General features: G+C 43.2%; 1 protein-coding gene across 1 annotated transcript in view; it reads right to left on the bottom strand.

Moving 5' to 3' along the window:
- Nucleotides 1–15,727, bottom strand: part of T265_14214 (hypothetical protein) — a gene marked incomplete at both ends in the record, with an annotated part of 44,632 nt that overhangs the window by 7,605 nt on the left and 21,300 nt on the right. Inside the window, 8 exons of the mRNA XM_009172599.1 lie at nt 343–404; nt 527–635; nt 3,052–3,090; nt 3,909–3,948; nt 6,980–7,188; nt 7,381–7,538; nt 11,848–12,020; nt 13,592–13,758. Of these exons, the coding sequence (XP_009170863.1) occupies nt 343–404; nt 527–635; nt 3,052–3,090; nt 3,909–3,948; nt 6,980–7,188; nt 7,381–7,538; nt 11,848–12,020; nt 13,592–13,758 (957 nt within the window). The remainder of the gene's footprint in view (nt 1–342; nt 405–526; nt 636–3,051; nt 3,091–3,908; nt 3,949–6,979; nt 7,189–7,380; nt 7,539–11,847; nt 12,021–13,591; nt 13,759–15,727) is intronic.

The following is a 15,727-nucleotide window of genomic DNA, read 5'->3' as shown; positions in this document are numbered from 1 at the left end:
GGCACGACCTTGTGGAACACTCTGTGACTACCCTATAAATACAGTTGTAATAATTTTCCTTTGTCTCCATAAAGGGCTGTGTAGAGCTGCCTTGCCTTTTGATATACCATAGTGGGCGGAGCAGGAAACCAAGGGACCGATACAGAGTTGCACGACCGTCCAGCAAGTCACAACATGTGGGGTGGCCTGAGCTATGCATGGGAAACAATGCATCTTCTTGGATGAAGCCGGTTTTCCAACTGTGTATCATCATAACTCGAAAATGATTTTGAACCTCATATCTATAAACGAGACAGCTAAAACATTTGCAAACAGAGGAATACAGGAGCACGTAAAGGATACATCAACAGCGGCAACCATACTACGGCACATTTCTCGGTTGAATCCCTCAAATCCTGGCATATCTGAAATTCAGAAACATTTGTTTAACAACTATTTTGGTCAAACAGCTCATAAACTCATTTGGGCCGAAAGGAATTAACCAAAATTAGCTGAATTTGAAAATATACATGATGATGAAATGTACCTTGCAGACTGCTCCCGTTGAGCAACTTTTGTAGATCAGTTGCATTAATGGACGCTGTCTTCTTATCACACAGTTGTTCAAATTTCTCCTTAATTTCCTCGTCTTCTTGCTGAAATTACCAAAAAAGCGCCCAGCTCTTTAATGTTTTAATCAAACAGTATTTTCTAGATTGTACGAACGAATTGCTGCATCTGCTCGAATTCAACGAAAAAACTTAATGTACTAAAAAACTGGTCAACCAAAAATATCACTGAATATCCCATGATTGGTTGCGTTTTGCGCATCCAGTTTTGGTGTTGGAGAAGAAACAAGTCAAGAGAAGCCACTGGTTATTGACAGATGCTTCCACGGTTGCAGAACTTGTAGATTCAATAAATTTTCGAGCTACACAATTACAGAGGCGAAAATATACTAATATTGATATGAATACTAGCACAGGATTGAACGTCCGTGTCAGGTTCACACTAACAGGAACACTTTGGAATTTAGACAGTGTAGAAGAAATAGTGGTTGAATTTGTGGATCAGCCCGACCACGGAGGCCGAATTATGTGAGTAATGCTATTTGTTGGCACAAGACACGGTTTTGCAGTCTGATGGCCGCAACGAAAGTATGAGATCATGTATATTTGGGTTAGCATGACTTTATTCTTTAGATGAAACGGAAAGTTTCGGTGCGAGTCTACTTCGTGGTGTGTGTCGATCACTGATCGATTGCAATGCTTGGTCACATCAATGTACCACTGGTAAGTACAGATTGCTAATGTCCCCTTGTTGGTTGGATGAGTTACCTTGTCGTGTTCTGCAACGCACATGTATGGCAATGAATACACTGGCACGTTTGGGTGTAGACGGGCGTTCTCACGTTAACGTATACCCATCGTCAAGTCGTAAACCATAGTTGAAGGGCGACGGCGGGGAGCATTGTGTTTGGAGATGCTGTGATGACGCCAGTCCGTTTGAAACTCGCCTCTGAGTATTGGTTCTCTGCTGTGATAAACTGAGGCTTTCATAATCACACATCTCCGGAAGAAATCATTAGAACTATATGTTCATCAATCCTTGTATCTTCAGTCACAGGTCTGATCAGTCAAACTGATCTCCATCTGATGGAGGCCAAAAGTCGTGACGATGTCAAATGTGTCATTTAGATTCACACGCAGTTGCAACCACCATTGTCATTCACCACATCGAATCAGTGCTCGCCAGTCCTTATGTCACAGTACCGAACGACTCATAAGACACAAGATGGTTATTCGCTTGACCGTCAAATTTCCGTACACAATCATCTGATTTGCGTGGCCCTCCTCATTTGATCAGTTTCAACATCACGTGTTTTGAAGGCTGTCTGTTCCGTAATGCTAAGTGTATCAATCAAGTTTTTGGTGAACTTGAACTCATCAGGCACCATCCCATCAGGAAAAGATTGCTGACTCGTGAATTACCGAGCAATCAATCGATTGAATGATAAGTGGAAAGATACATCTTTTAACATAGATATAAACCGTGTGTCGAGAGGATGATGAAGACTGGTTCTCTAGACAGCTAATGAGACTCAAGTTGACTATATGACATTCCAACGAATGCCTCAGGCAAACAGTGCATTACTGAGTGGAAGCAATCTTATGTCATTCTGTTCTATAACTGTGACTTTTCCCCTTATCGGACTAATTTTAGCGCCGTAAGTCAAGCCCCTGCTTGAAGTTTGTCTACGATTGAGCTTAGAGAAATAAGTGTTGGTGACCAGTCAAGTCATTCCACACGTGAATGGGCGATGCTCACTCATGACGGATGCGCAACCTTCTTGAATATGCACTGACTTGAAGCCTTGTTGAAATCTTCCTATCCTGACTCGCAAGCAGTACATCATCTGGAACAGGACGCTGCTGAACTGTGAGAAGAAGCTAAAAAGACTGGGAGATCATTCTGATGGAAGATTTCTTCATAACTCAAAGTTTTTTATGTCTTACGATGGAGGTAGGACTAGAAGACTCCCCGAAATAAATTAAATAGTTGCCCCTTACCAATGAGTGTGATCACTTTACAAGGGTTACTCTGTTCCTCAACGTCGCATTTCATCCATATGGTAATAGACGGCAGGGAGTTGTTGCCACCGGACAAGAAAAATGCCCGAACAAAGACATGTTCCTTGAAAGCAGCTGGATAATGTCAACTGAGTTTATCTTCTCTGTGGACGTTTTGTTTGCGGTCATCCAGTTAGCAATATGTTTGCATCGTACAGGTAAGTGCCACCCAATGACGCAAAGCAATTGTGAGAATATTGAAACTCATCTATATTCCATAAATGCATGTCTTATAGAACACATATCTGTCTTGTAGCTCAGAATAGAATATTATAGAGTGAGTTCTTGTGGGGAACATTCATCAGTAGCGTGACATAGAGCTTCAATCGGCCATACTGGAAAATCTCTACAGATGGGTGATGGAATTTGTACGTACGTGACATCTGCGGTCGTAAGATAGCAATAAAACTTTGAAGCAGTAATGAGGAAATTCAAGACTTACCAGGATTTCGTTCTCCAATCTCACAGCCTCCATGACATCCTGTGAAAAGTAATGGTCGAGTGAATGGTGTACAAAACAGGAAACAAACGTGTTCTTTTTGTTCCCTGACCATAATGAGTCAAATAGTCTTACGAATTTTTATGCACTGAGTAGTGTTCCTCTTCCAAGCTTATTTTCTTGTGGAGAATACAATCTGATCCATTTTTCGGTAATTGAGCTTGGTAACTGGCTTGCAAACTTTTCGTCACCATTCGAGAAGACATCATCAGTACGTACTGATGATGATGCGTACTGTACAGACCCGAGCCACCAATATGGCAACACAGTGTGTTACCATCTCGGAACCGTAGTGCGGTTCGCGACAGGCTTGGTGGAGAGTCGGTGAGGTGAGTGCTTGTTATAACAAACGGTTCAAGTGAGACTGGAAAAGCTTTGTTTCGAACTGTCTTAGGACTACTGAATTCCCAACGGAACAGAAGTAGCAACTTTGGTGTCGCCAACACGTTTCTCTTGGCAGCAACCGCCTAGTAACTTATATTCCGGGGAAGTTCGTATCTGTTACACTTCTGTGCATTTGAACCAAAGAAATTTCAGTTAACGTTGATTTACCCTGATTGGGAAACTATATTGAGGCATAGCTAATATGCAGCTATGCTGAAGCGGTCGAAACTAACACTAAAGCTAAACGGAATCAAGGCTCATCTCGGTTTCGCTTCGCACTTCGGCTTATACTGCTATTAAGCCTGATAGTAGTGTAGGAATTACACGATTGCACAGCCTACATACCTAACCAAGGAATCTTTTATGAAGCCCTTCAACAAGTTTGCTTCCTTTGTTGTTTAATGAGTTTCACTTACCTCTGGAATGTCCAAATTCACGTTGCCGTCATCAAGTTCTCTAAAAATTGTTGGAAGGTTATAATTAGATCAGGTGGATAGAACCGTCTTTCGACAATGGAGCAGAATACGCTTGTCATCAGTTGTGTTTTATAATCGTTGCTTAACTATCATGGGCTTACGATGGAATTTCGGAGAGAATGCCTCCTCAGAAGTCCGAATAACGATACGGAAAACATGCATTCAAACCGCTTAGTGCAACACACCTCACAGGCGGTAAAGCCAAGACTGAAACCACAATCAGCGAAACCGGCTTACATCAACTTGCCTTTCAGGAGTTATCCTGTTGTCGAAGTGATATCGCGGAGACTCTGGACAGGTACCTGAATTACCTACGCATCGGAACACCTACGGGTACTTTTCCAATCGAAACACCATCCTACTCAGGAAACCAATGGACAAATTGCTGCAGTCCGTAAACAGGCATTTGTGTATTCATTCGAATGTCTTTGCATGGTATCATACATTTGTTGTGAAACAAGGCGATTGCCTGCTAGAATCAGTGAACACTGCCCACTTTCGTCGACCAACACGATCCCAGTCCAAATGCTGTGCACGCAATCAGTTCTAATCATATTGTCTTTTCACGTTTCACGCTTTCACGGGATTGGGAATTTACGTGAACCAGATTACATGCTGTCGTCGAGGCAGTATCTGTGCGTAAACCTGCCTCTGTTCGAAAAACTAATTTGTATGAACACTCAAGCTCTACTGGCCGAGAAAATTCGCGGAACGGAACAGACGCATGGTTTCTCAAACCTCTGCTCTTTGGCCTTTGCCTGGTGCTTAATGAGCGACTCATTGTCAGCCGGAGGGCTTGTATTTTCCTCCATATCAGGTGACCTCGTTTGGTTATCGTGTTGCAAATTTTGGCTTCTGTTAGCCCACCCCATAACTTCAAGCAGCCCTGTAAATATCTTCGCAGCACTTAAACCTCGTCGAGAAAGATCAAGATGAGAAATCAGTGGACTAGGCTCTTCCATATTCTGACAATAATTTGGCATCTGGCTAAAAAAACGTGGTCAGAGTTGCCTCTTTGAGTGCCTAGATATGGATGTTTTCGGCATGATATAACATACTACGATTTCTCCTTTTGTGGAAACTATTCTTCAGATGGAGCAACTTATCGCAGAGGCTCCATGAGTTCTACTCACTGAGCCTCTCCTAGAAGAGAATATATGTCGTCATTCACCATGTATGGAACATTTCTGACAAAGACACTGGACTTTTAAGAGTTTATCTCCTTGGCTGGTCTTGACCATACCACGAGTGGGCTTGAGTTACTTTGTCTTGGGAGCACAATGATTGGTCTTATAATGTTACAAGCAGCCCAGTTTCCTGAAAGACGTTGTGTGCACAAATCTTATAGCCTGGTGTCCTATTATAATCTACTGTAAGAAACATTAGCTGAAATAAGGCTGTGCCAACACAATAAACTATTCGTTCGATGCGCAGATTTTCTCCCTCTGGTGTTGGGAAAAGCAAGCAGATGCATGCTTTGATTCAGATGAGAGACCCTGTCTCCACGCTACTCGGCATTTGTAAAAAAAAGCCCTGTGGGATTTATCCAAACTTCTGTTGTGTCGCCGATACTCTCGATAAAAATGGTCTCTTTAAGCCAGTATAACTAAGTAGGCTCAGAGTATAATTAAGACCCGAGAATCATTCTAGGTATGCACGATAATGTTTTTCCGTGGGACTGGCAGAAAAAGTTCTCACAAGCGATACCACCTCCCCAAATGAGACCAGCTAGACCGTTCGGGATGGGAATCTTTGTTCGGGGAGACTACGTGTTCAATCCCTCACCTCAAAGTACCAAGTGAACAACAACATTAGGTCTTAGCAGGCTTCCGTTTGAAAGCAGTTATACACTATAATCGAGTTACATTTGGTGAGGACCACCAGAAGACTCGCCGTTCAGTCATGAAACAAGACTGTCCCTCGTGTAGTAAGGAATGAAGCTTTGTTCATCAAATCACAACAGACTTGTCTTTGGACAGAGAGGGACTGTCAACCAGGCCACTTATTTAGTCCGACATTGCTCAGGTGACGAAAGTTTTTGTCGTGTCTGTTCACTTATCCAAGCCTCTGAATGGAGGTCGCTAAACTGGTAGGTTAGTCGGCTGTTGTCTTGCCGCAAAGTACTACTGGTTTACCCTGTGTCATAAAGCCCGACCGTGTCGAAGAAAAGTATAGACACTGCACTGTTCGAATAAGCAAAGGAACTTCATTTATTACAGCCACCTCCCCATCCCCGTGAGGTTGATGTTTTAAACCTACCTAGGCATCTGTGAACCATATCTTACAAGTCCTCGAAAGGTTTGACGAGAGGCCTAAGTCAGCGATAGACAATGGGCAACAAGATGTCACTTTATCCCCTTAAGCTCCTTAACTCCAATTATCACAACCAGTTTGAGTTACCAGATTTCCTTCTCCCTGGATAGCAATCATATTGAGACAGGTTGAATTATACGAAATTAGCGAAATACACCCATTTGCAAACTAATTTGGTCTTTCGAGCGAATCACCTAAAACCCAGCTGAATCTCTCGTTTGTGATGTTTCCAGGCAACTGAATGTGTTGTGGCTGTCGACGGATTTTCAGCAACCTTATGAGTAGTGCATTACAAATATATACATGTATCGCGATATCATGAATATCGTAGCTTCTGAAACAGGAGGCGGCCTGGTGCAACACATTCAGTTGCCTGGAAACATCACAAACGAGAGATTCAGCTGGGTTTTAGGTGATTCGCTCGAAAGACCAAATTAGTTTGCAAATGGGTGTATTTCGCTAATTTCGTGCAATTTGGTTTCAATTAGAACATATGGTTGACAGAAACTCGGTGACTGCGCCTACCTGATGAGCCCCAAGAAAGGCGAAACTGATTGTGGACTGTCAACGTATTTTCAGTTACCTTATGAGTAGTGCATTACAATTAAAGGCTTGTTATTCTCCTTGGAGCCGTTTTGGTCAGCACTAACTCAGAGATCTGGATAATACTTTGACCTTCTCCCAAAACTGGTACTTACTTATTCGGCACGGCCACCTGTGAGACCACTCGAAGGATGAATTCGACATCCTGGTTTGGCTCAAATGTACTCGGAACAATCACATATGCTCCGGGTAAAAGCGAAAAATGCGCACAGACTTCTCGTGTATTGATAAACGAAGATCGACCGCACGGTGACTTGGAAAGTAACTGCGCCCGTGTGAGCAATGATTCTTGGTCTTGGGGAACCTTTGCAAACAAATCGGTAAATAAGTAGAATAATGGTCTCCTAACAAACTAGTAACCAGAAGGAATCAGATCTAGAATTCTATCTTTTGTGGAGATAAATGAGAATCGTTTTGTAGCGACATTTGAAGGAACGGAGATAAGAGAAACCAAATGTTCCTCTACCACTGGTCACATGTTTCACAGAATACGTACCTGATACAGAGTAAAACCGATAGGGAAGAACTGAGCACCGCTTTTTTTGCGGACATCACGCTGCATGAGACCAATAATAATGGTGGCTTTTTGTTCATCATCGTCCGGATCAGGATCAACTACAGCGATACGGAACTGTGGGTTGGTCCAATAAGTATCTGTGGGAAGATATGATAGATAAAGATGCGGTCACTTGATGAATGGATGTGTGAGCGTCGTGCTTTAGCGGCAAACATTTGCACTCCCCACAAGTAAAAGACAACGTGTATCCGGCGGTTTTGTGAGAAAAAATTGATTTCATCCTTTTATCATGCCTTAGACTAGATACAGTCATCGACAGACGTTCCGGTTCGTTGTGTACTTTAGCTGTGAGGTAATTTGGTCTTCTGGCTCGGTTCGTCGATGCATTTCTAAGGAAATCGATGGCAGCTTTCGAGTCGAATAGTTGAGCTTCTGAGCAGAATTATTTCGAATCTGTCGGTAGTCATCTTTGATTATAACAGTCAATTAATCAAGCAGGCCACGACTTTAGGAAACTGGCCAATTAGAGTGAGGGGAATGGGGACTAAGAGAATTTCACCTAACGAGCCAATCAAATGCAAGAAGGGCATAACATAACACAGCACGGGTCTCAAGTGAACGGACGGAGCAGTAGGTTTTGATTGATCAAGCTCTTCGTAGATGTGTAGGGATGTACACAACAAGCAAAAGGAAATTATTGGCCCGAATGCAGGTGACGATGCCTCGTCAAATAGTGACGAAACAAACACTACCTTCTGTAACAGCCACTTCCCCAAAGTCTATTTCCCCACTTTACACATTTTATAAATATATATGAATATACGTATATATATATACCCAGTTTTGCATCACACTTATAGTGACCACGCAGCCGGTTATAATGCTAGCCTTGTCAACTAGGTGCACGCGTGCGATTCAACCGTCGTTAGCCGCGAGTTTATTGATCCGGTACTTGTATAGATAATTCCGATCCTGTCAGTATTCGTTCACCAAGTCGTCTCATCATTTCGAGTCGGGACGTAGTAAATACCGATTGCTGACTCTTTTCACACCTGAGCTGAAATAAAACATCAAACACGGAGTTGTGCTTGCACATTTGGAGACCATCGTGACACTATTTTTTTCATATCGACCACGAATCAATAAAAGTCGTTACGTTATTCACACCCTATACTTACCACCATGTGTGTAGTGTAACGCATGCACAGACCCACAAATCGCTTCCGTCTAAGTGTGCTATGGAGCTTTTCTAAAGTTTGGATACAAGTCTCCATTAGTTGGGACATCATCCTGCAAGAGAAGCCTAGCTGCACTGGAAGACCGAGTAGCTGAGGGCGACTTCACCAGCTATGCTGGGGACCAGCATTAATCTGTACTTCATAAGCTTGGACGGAGAACTGGAACTCTTGACCTTATTGCCGGCGGTTGTACACTATGTAACTTGGCAACGACTGAATAGCCAGCAGTTTTGTTAACATGCATCCACAGAGTGAACCCTTTAGTGAAATTTGGGACCTCGCTACCTACTAGCTACAGAAGTCCACTTAGAAAGGAAGAACCCCCATGGGCCGTCCATCTGAGGACTTGTCATGCGGACACCAGTAAGCAACACAAAATCACGTGACGTGGCTGGTGTGATGAAAAGACATTAACCGAATATTCCGTTTGCGATTTTATGTTTTTGCGTGGTCTTTTATTTTTGCTTCGAAAGTATATTTGTTTTAGGTTAATGCAAACGCTCGTTTTGAAGATTTTATCTTTACTAAATTAGTGAGGAGCAAGATGCCTCAAGTGGTTAGAGCGCGAATTTACAGACCGGAAGGCCCGTGGTTCGAACCCGACCTCTGCATCTCGACTTCCCCTGTCTAGGCTTGGGCGACCTGGCAGTATCCCAGCCCTAGGTGGCATGGCACCTCTATACTGAAAATTTGTTACAGCTGAACGAATGAGCTATTGACTATTTAGTTCAGTTGACCTATTCTGACAGTATGTTCGCTCATGTACTTCCCACCTAGATAGAGCTACACACCTGGCTAGACACTCGAGGTCTAAGCCACAAACCAGAAAGTGGTGGATTCGGTTTTGCCCTTAAGTTCGTGAGATATTTGTTATCGCCTATACGTCCGCAAAGGCGAAACGGCTGCACTGTGCTTCTCGGTTTTTCACCACAGATTTACTTTGCTTGCTGGGTGAAAACTGTGCAAAATTCAAGATATTCACGGGCGGGAAACTTGGAACTACCTAGAATCAGAATCAGTGAGCATAAGCGTTCCATTAACAGACCACCGAGAAATACAGATGAATACCAGGCGTTAGTCAAAGATTCGGCACTGGCACAGTATGCTCTAGACACTGGACATAGGATAGATTTAGAAAATGTGGACATCCTGAGACGGGATTCACACCAGAGCGGCTGGTGGCCGAGGCGGTGGAAATCGCCAAGCATCCCAGCGTGAATAGAATAGAGGGGGTAGAACTTGCAAACGTGTGCAGAGCGGTCTTAGATCAGCCGATAAGACACGAGGCGGTGTGCAGTTATCAGCGAAACGGTCTCGGTCTAAAAGTGCAAAATCCAAGTAGAGTTACATCTTATTAACTACACTAACCCTATCCCCAAACCAATTGTCTCAGCACCCTTGGACGAAGACAGGTGAACGAAATCTGTGAACGACTCCAAGGGGAATTTTCCAGTAAGGTGTCCTAGACGAAAAAAGTAGGACAAAAAATCCGGGTTCTTCATGAAGACAACCCGCCTAACCAATCTATTGTAACTCTCAGTCATGCCCACTAACCAACAAACAGGAAGATCAGACTGAACACCCAGCACTGATCAAGTCACTAGTCATAAGGAATCTCACGGAATGGTTCCCTGACAGCCTTAAAGCCCAATCAGCCAGCTTACTTTCTCACTTGGCCTGACGAAGCTCTTCTGTCAAAAGCGAAACGTTGCAATAAATCCATCGATTGTTTACCAAACCTCTATGGAACGATTCTGTATTTCGTAAAGCAAACTACTCACAAGGTTGCTGAAAACTGTTCGACAGCCCACGACCGGTTTCGCCCTTCTTGGGACTCATCATCAGGTAGGCGTAGTCCACGAGTTTCCGTCAATCATATGTTCTACTTGAACCCAAATTGCACTGTTTTCGATAAATACACTCATTTGCAAATCAATTTGGTTTTTCTGTATTTCGCTTTTAAGCCCCTTAAACGTTTGCACTTTATACTACTCACGAGTAGCTCGGTATGAGTGGAAACAAATCGGGTGATGGGGCACCCACCCTCCTGCTATGTGTTAAATCTGCATATATTGTCGCTCCTCTCTGGATACTCCTTCTGCTGTTCTGCTGCGGTCATTGCAGATAGCATACACCCTGGTGTAACGCAGTGAACTCAGCATTGCACATCATTGGTCCTTCGTGGAATTATGGATGATATGCTAGCCCAACGATCATGCACTGATACTCCAGTGCACATTGTACACACTCAGTTCAATGGGTTTGTGCGAAAATGGAAACCGAGTAGAAAAAAGCTTGTACCTGAAGAGCAATAGGGGCCTGTCATTTCCGAAAATAGTGGTAGACAGTCGATGGACTTATCGGTGCACTTTTTTCACTTTGACATACAAATTAATCAGGCTGAGCTAAGTTTGAGGTTGACGAGGGAACGAATTCCAACCTCAAGAGTAAAACAGGTCCGTTGGAGGTTGTCGTTTGTCGATATCGGCAACCAGCTCTCACCAGTGATAGAATGTGTAAAAAATTAAAGGATCAGATTTGTGATCTTCAAATTCAGGATGCAGTACGATTAATGACTTCTCTAGGATATTGTTTGCAATTTTTGTAAGTTTGAAATAGCTGCAAGTAGTTGCTTAACTTTTGCGGAGATTGCATGAAATTTGGTCGAGTTGGGTTCGCACCTAAATTCACAAAAGACCTGTTAGTGCCTAATTCTGACCGCTGACCGTGTGCGGTCAGCGGTGAATCCCAATGACCTAGAACTGTGGTGTACACGCCCTCGCGCCGCGCATACTTGGGTTTATTTAAACCGAGAAATCCAGCTGGGTTTGGATGAGCCCCTCTGTACTATCGAATAAACGTAAAAAATGAGAATATTAGGAACATTTGAGGGTTTTATTTACCGCTGCTACCATTCACCCTTAAATCTGTTTTATATAACCTGCAGCACTCGATCAGCACTTGATCCTCCCGGTGGTGTTCTGCCAAAAGAGGCAAGTTGCTTTGCAACGAATTCAACGATCAACTTTTATACTTTTCTGGAAGCTTGCTTTTAGACTGCACATAGGTGTCAGAAATATTTCGCTTTCAGATGTATGTGGGATTACAAACCAGCTGTCGCAGTCCGGATTTTGGGGCCATAATTTCTGGCTGGTGTTTGATTTGCTGTGATACCGACATATCTAAAGAATATTTCGGGTTAACTTACTTCGATAATTCATACAGCCACCCGCATTGACATTTTTCTCCCAATGACCGGAGAAGATGGCTTCATCAAGCCGGCGTTTCCCACGGTAATCTTGATCGTACTCTAAACTTTCCAGACCAAGATGGCAAACCTCCAGACGTGAAAAGCAGGTGACAAAGTCGTCGTAGGACATCCTAGAAAGCATGCAAAAGTAAGAAACTACGTGGAATTTGAAACAAGCCTTCGTTGTAAGTATTCTAGACGGGTCTCGTGTTATTTTTCGTGTGTGACCAGTCTTTGATTTGTCTGTTCATTTCCCGTCGTTCTTCCTCTCGCTACTGTTGACCGGAGGATGTCACTTATGATTCAAATGGGATTTCGTCTGTACTGAACCCACTCCTGAGCAACTCTCCCCTGTTGTTACATTAAGAACTTTACGAAGGACATCTTTATCGTTTGACAACAATTTATGTCTGAGATACATTCCTGATTAAGCTTGTCTCCATTAAACTCGGAATTAGACAACTGGAAAACGGATCTGATGCGGTTGATACTCCACTTCAGAAACTCGGTCAGTGCTATACGTTCCAAATCATTGCCAGTTATGAAAAACATCTGTGGTACATATCACATATCACACCCTAAAAAGGTCCAAAACTGAAAGATGATGAACTTGGGATAAGGTATTAAGTAGAAAGGCCCTGGATGCTTTGAGGATACAAGCGACCCATCATGCAGGGCTGTGGATGCTGAGTTATATTTTCCTATTACGTCCTATCGAGTGTGTCTGTTTGAAAGTTGGAAAGGCGGATAACATGGAATGTTCGTTATGCGCGAGCTACCTACATTCCACAACGTTGCTAATGCACTAGTATACTGCCTGTTTTTATCATCGACCCACTCCCTCCGACTTATGATACACTTCGTAATGGAAGTTTCACCTAAATCGGACGGCTGTACATCAACAAACAGCTCGCGTTCAGAAGTGGCTTCTGCGTCATTAAAAGTAAGAGTATATTCGATTCTAGGTGGGTAACTAAAATCTCGTATCGGTCTACCTGATATGTCTTCGGGGAAAATGTTTGCCGTAGCCTACCGTAAAGCAGCCATCAACTATGTTGATATCAGAAAATGGGGAAATCCCTCTTTCGAGTAACATGTGCCCAATATTTTACCGCTTTGAACTTTAGTGCAACCTCCGGAGTGATGAAAGAAGAGATCACGGGTATTATTGATCATTTGACGGGGACTTTTCGTTTTTTGTCTAGGACGGACAGTATACACAGGTCAGGCAAAAATTTCACAATATCATCTATTTGTTTGCGCGCAGCTGCCACAATAATATTGTAATGACACGGAGAAAGCAGCAAAAAATAATGAGGCTTTTGGGTTCTTTTTGTTTAATTTCAGTTCAGCCGCAGATAAAATATACAGAGGACCAAACACCTCTTTCTGAGGCTTTATAGCAGACTATTTTATGATCTCTGTACGTGGATGAATACTCATTGAATTATGGCATAAATGTTTATCAACCTAGATTGGGAAAGATGTTCGAAAGCTAGCCAACTACTGATGGGCTGCAATCTGTCGGAACTCAAGCTCCTATTTACACACCAGTATTCAATTCTTGATACAATTTGGACGTCATTCAAATGGAAATAGCATTCTATGTAGCCGTCCCGCAACCCCAACAACATTCTGCCTTTTTCTCGCAAGCCATCTCACGCAACCAATCAAGCAGTCTCTCAATCAACTCATCACTTACCAGAATTCGCCATCATCCCGGAACTTCAAATCGAGTATCTGCTTTTCCTGGGCACTGATACCTCCCCACTCGGGCGATTTATCTGACCACGCACCTTTCCATTCGTACTTCCCACCCCACGGGTTACGGCATCTGACAAGGTAGGTTGGGTTTCCGCGGTAATGAACCTGAGAAGTTTGGTGTGAACAGAAATGTGAGCTACACGTTTATACGATGGTTGAGAACTTGGTTCGTGAGTTCGCATCCATCTAGCTGAACAGTTGACACAACGAAGGATTTTGATTGTTTGCTCGATCACTGTGTATTAATTTCATGCTAACTGTGTTCCACTCTAAACTGTAGGAACCTACCACCCATCAAGTCTCCAGAAGGCCTTAAGCAGAACACCACGGAGAAGGCACAGCGAATTAGGCTACAGTAATCGATTGGAGCACATATACGTCCTTGCTTGTTACGCCTCACCGCCGATACTTTAGAGGTGCATGTTGTAAGCTCTAAGTAAGCCACAACGAAAATGTTATCACATAGCTCCTTACTATGGTACCATACGTCTCCAGACGCAAGAAAGCGGTTGGTGACCTGTGCGCGTTTTCAGTAAATATGTAGGATCTTTATGTCAGCCAGTCAGAAATCCACTGGTCCAAAAAGACCGTAAACTAGAATCTGCACTGCATACCTACGAAAATCGTACGTCCCGGGGATATTTTGCTGTGCTATGCCAGATAATTTAGACAAAGACTAATTCAATAATACACAAGGAACACTTGACCTATACCAACTGGAGACCATATCACCGAAGGTACAGTGCATGTTCACATTCGGTGGAAGCCCTTTCCATGGACTGAAACAAAGAAGCAAATGTGCCAGCTAGAGGTAAGTTTAGAGTATTGTTTGATACTAACTGGAAATAGACACCTGAATCAGTACATAGCTAACTGAGCGCATTATGGCTACGGGCCATCTACCCATCACAATTAAAGCACTTAGCCACAACACTGGCGACAGGCTTCGCTGATTTCGTCACCGCGTCTGGGCGATCGACAACATCAGTGCACCAGAGCAATACATGCACAGGAATACTGAAACCAAAACCCTTTCACTTAGCCACTTAGCCACGATGAATCAGTAGCACGAAGAAGCCCGCCCAACAAAGAGCTAATTGTGGAAGTCGTCGCATTACAACGAATGAACATTCGAAAGCCTTGAAAAACCCCACTTTTTCAGTCCAATCAATCAAGCGAATTATTCGCCCAAGAATACGAAGGACGGAGTCATAAGATAAATCATTATATCAATGAGCATCGTGTCGTCATTCAGTTTTCCCAAGAATACGAAGGACGGAGTCATAAGACAAATCATTATATCAATGTCGTCATTCAGTTTCATTCACCGGACCACTCAGAAAAATGGGTCACTCACAACTTCAATCCGACAAACCAAAAGCCAGACTGCTTTCTCCAAAAAATGCTGGCCAACTGGTGCAAAATAACTGTTCAAAACACTTCATTAATGACTTTTTCAGACCAAAACTGCATGTTTAGTTTGTAAAATCGCTTTATATCGCTCCGGTTTCTAGGGAGAAAGCAACAAACTGTGGTATGGTACGGGTTAAGAATCGCGTACAAACCAACCGCTATAAAAGATGTTGAAGACTCAAAAATCCTATCTCACCAAAAGACAAATATTGAGTCTTGGGGGAATACATATTTTGTTCTACAAATGAGATTAGTCTGTGGCGAAAAGCCAGGAGGCATCGTAAATCTGTTTCATCATTGTTGAGATGCATTGGCAGTGCAAGAACCTCTTCAAGTCAGTCACCGATTTTCCTGTTGCTTAAGCTAAGTTACGAGGTGTCTGTCTACAGTCGTCCTCTCTTTGGAAAAGTCCTCGATTTATTTAAGCCCCAGTGACCATTGGATCGGCACCGACGCTGGCATTAGGAATGGAACTAATCATGTTTTGTGGTATCCCCAAAGTCAATAAGGAAGCTCCGCAATGACCTCGACAAATACGAATGTGAATAGATACAAGCGCCTGTTGTCCCTCTGATTTATATCGTCCTGGAGAACTGTTCCTACCTCACGTGAGTGTGCCCTTTTTGTTGCATCTGAAGGGCATATGTGTAACTGATTGGTG

The sequence above is a fragment of the Opisthorchis viverrini genome (assembly GCF_000715545.1).
Source record: "Opisthorchis viverrini unplaced genomic scaffold opera_v5_159, whole genome shotgun sequence".
NCBI lineage: Eukaryota > Metazoa > Platyhelminthes > Trematoda > Opisthorchiida > Opisthorchiidae > Opisthorchis > Opisthorchis viverrini.
The sequence above is the reverse complement of the archived record's forward strand: the minus strand, read 5'-3'. Positions and strand labels throughout refer to the sequence as shown.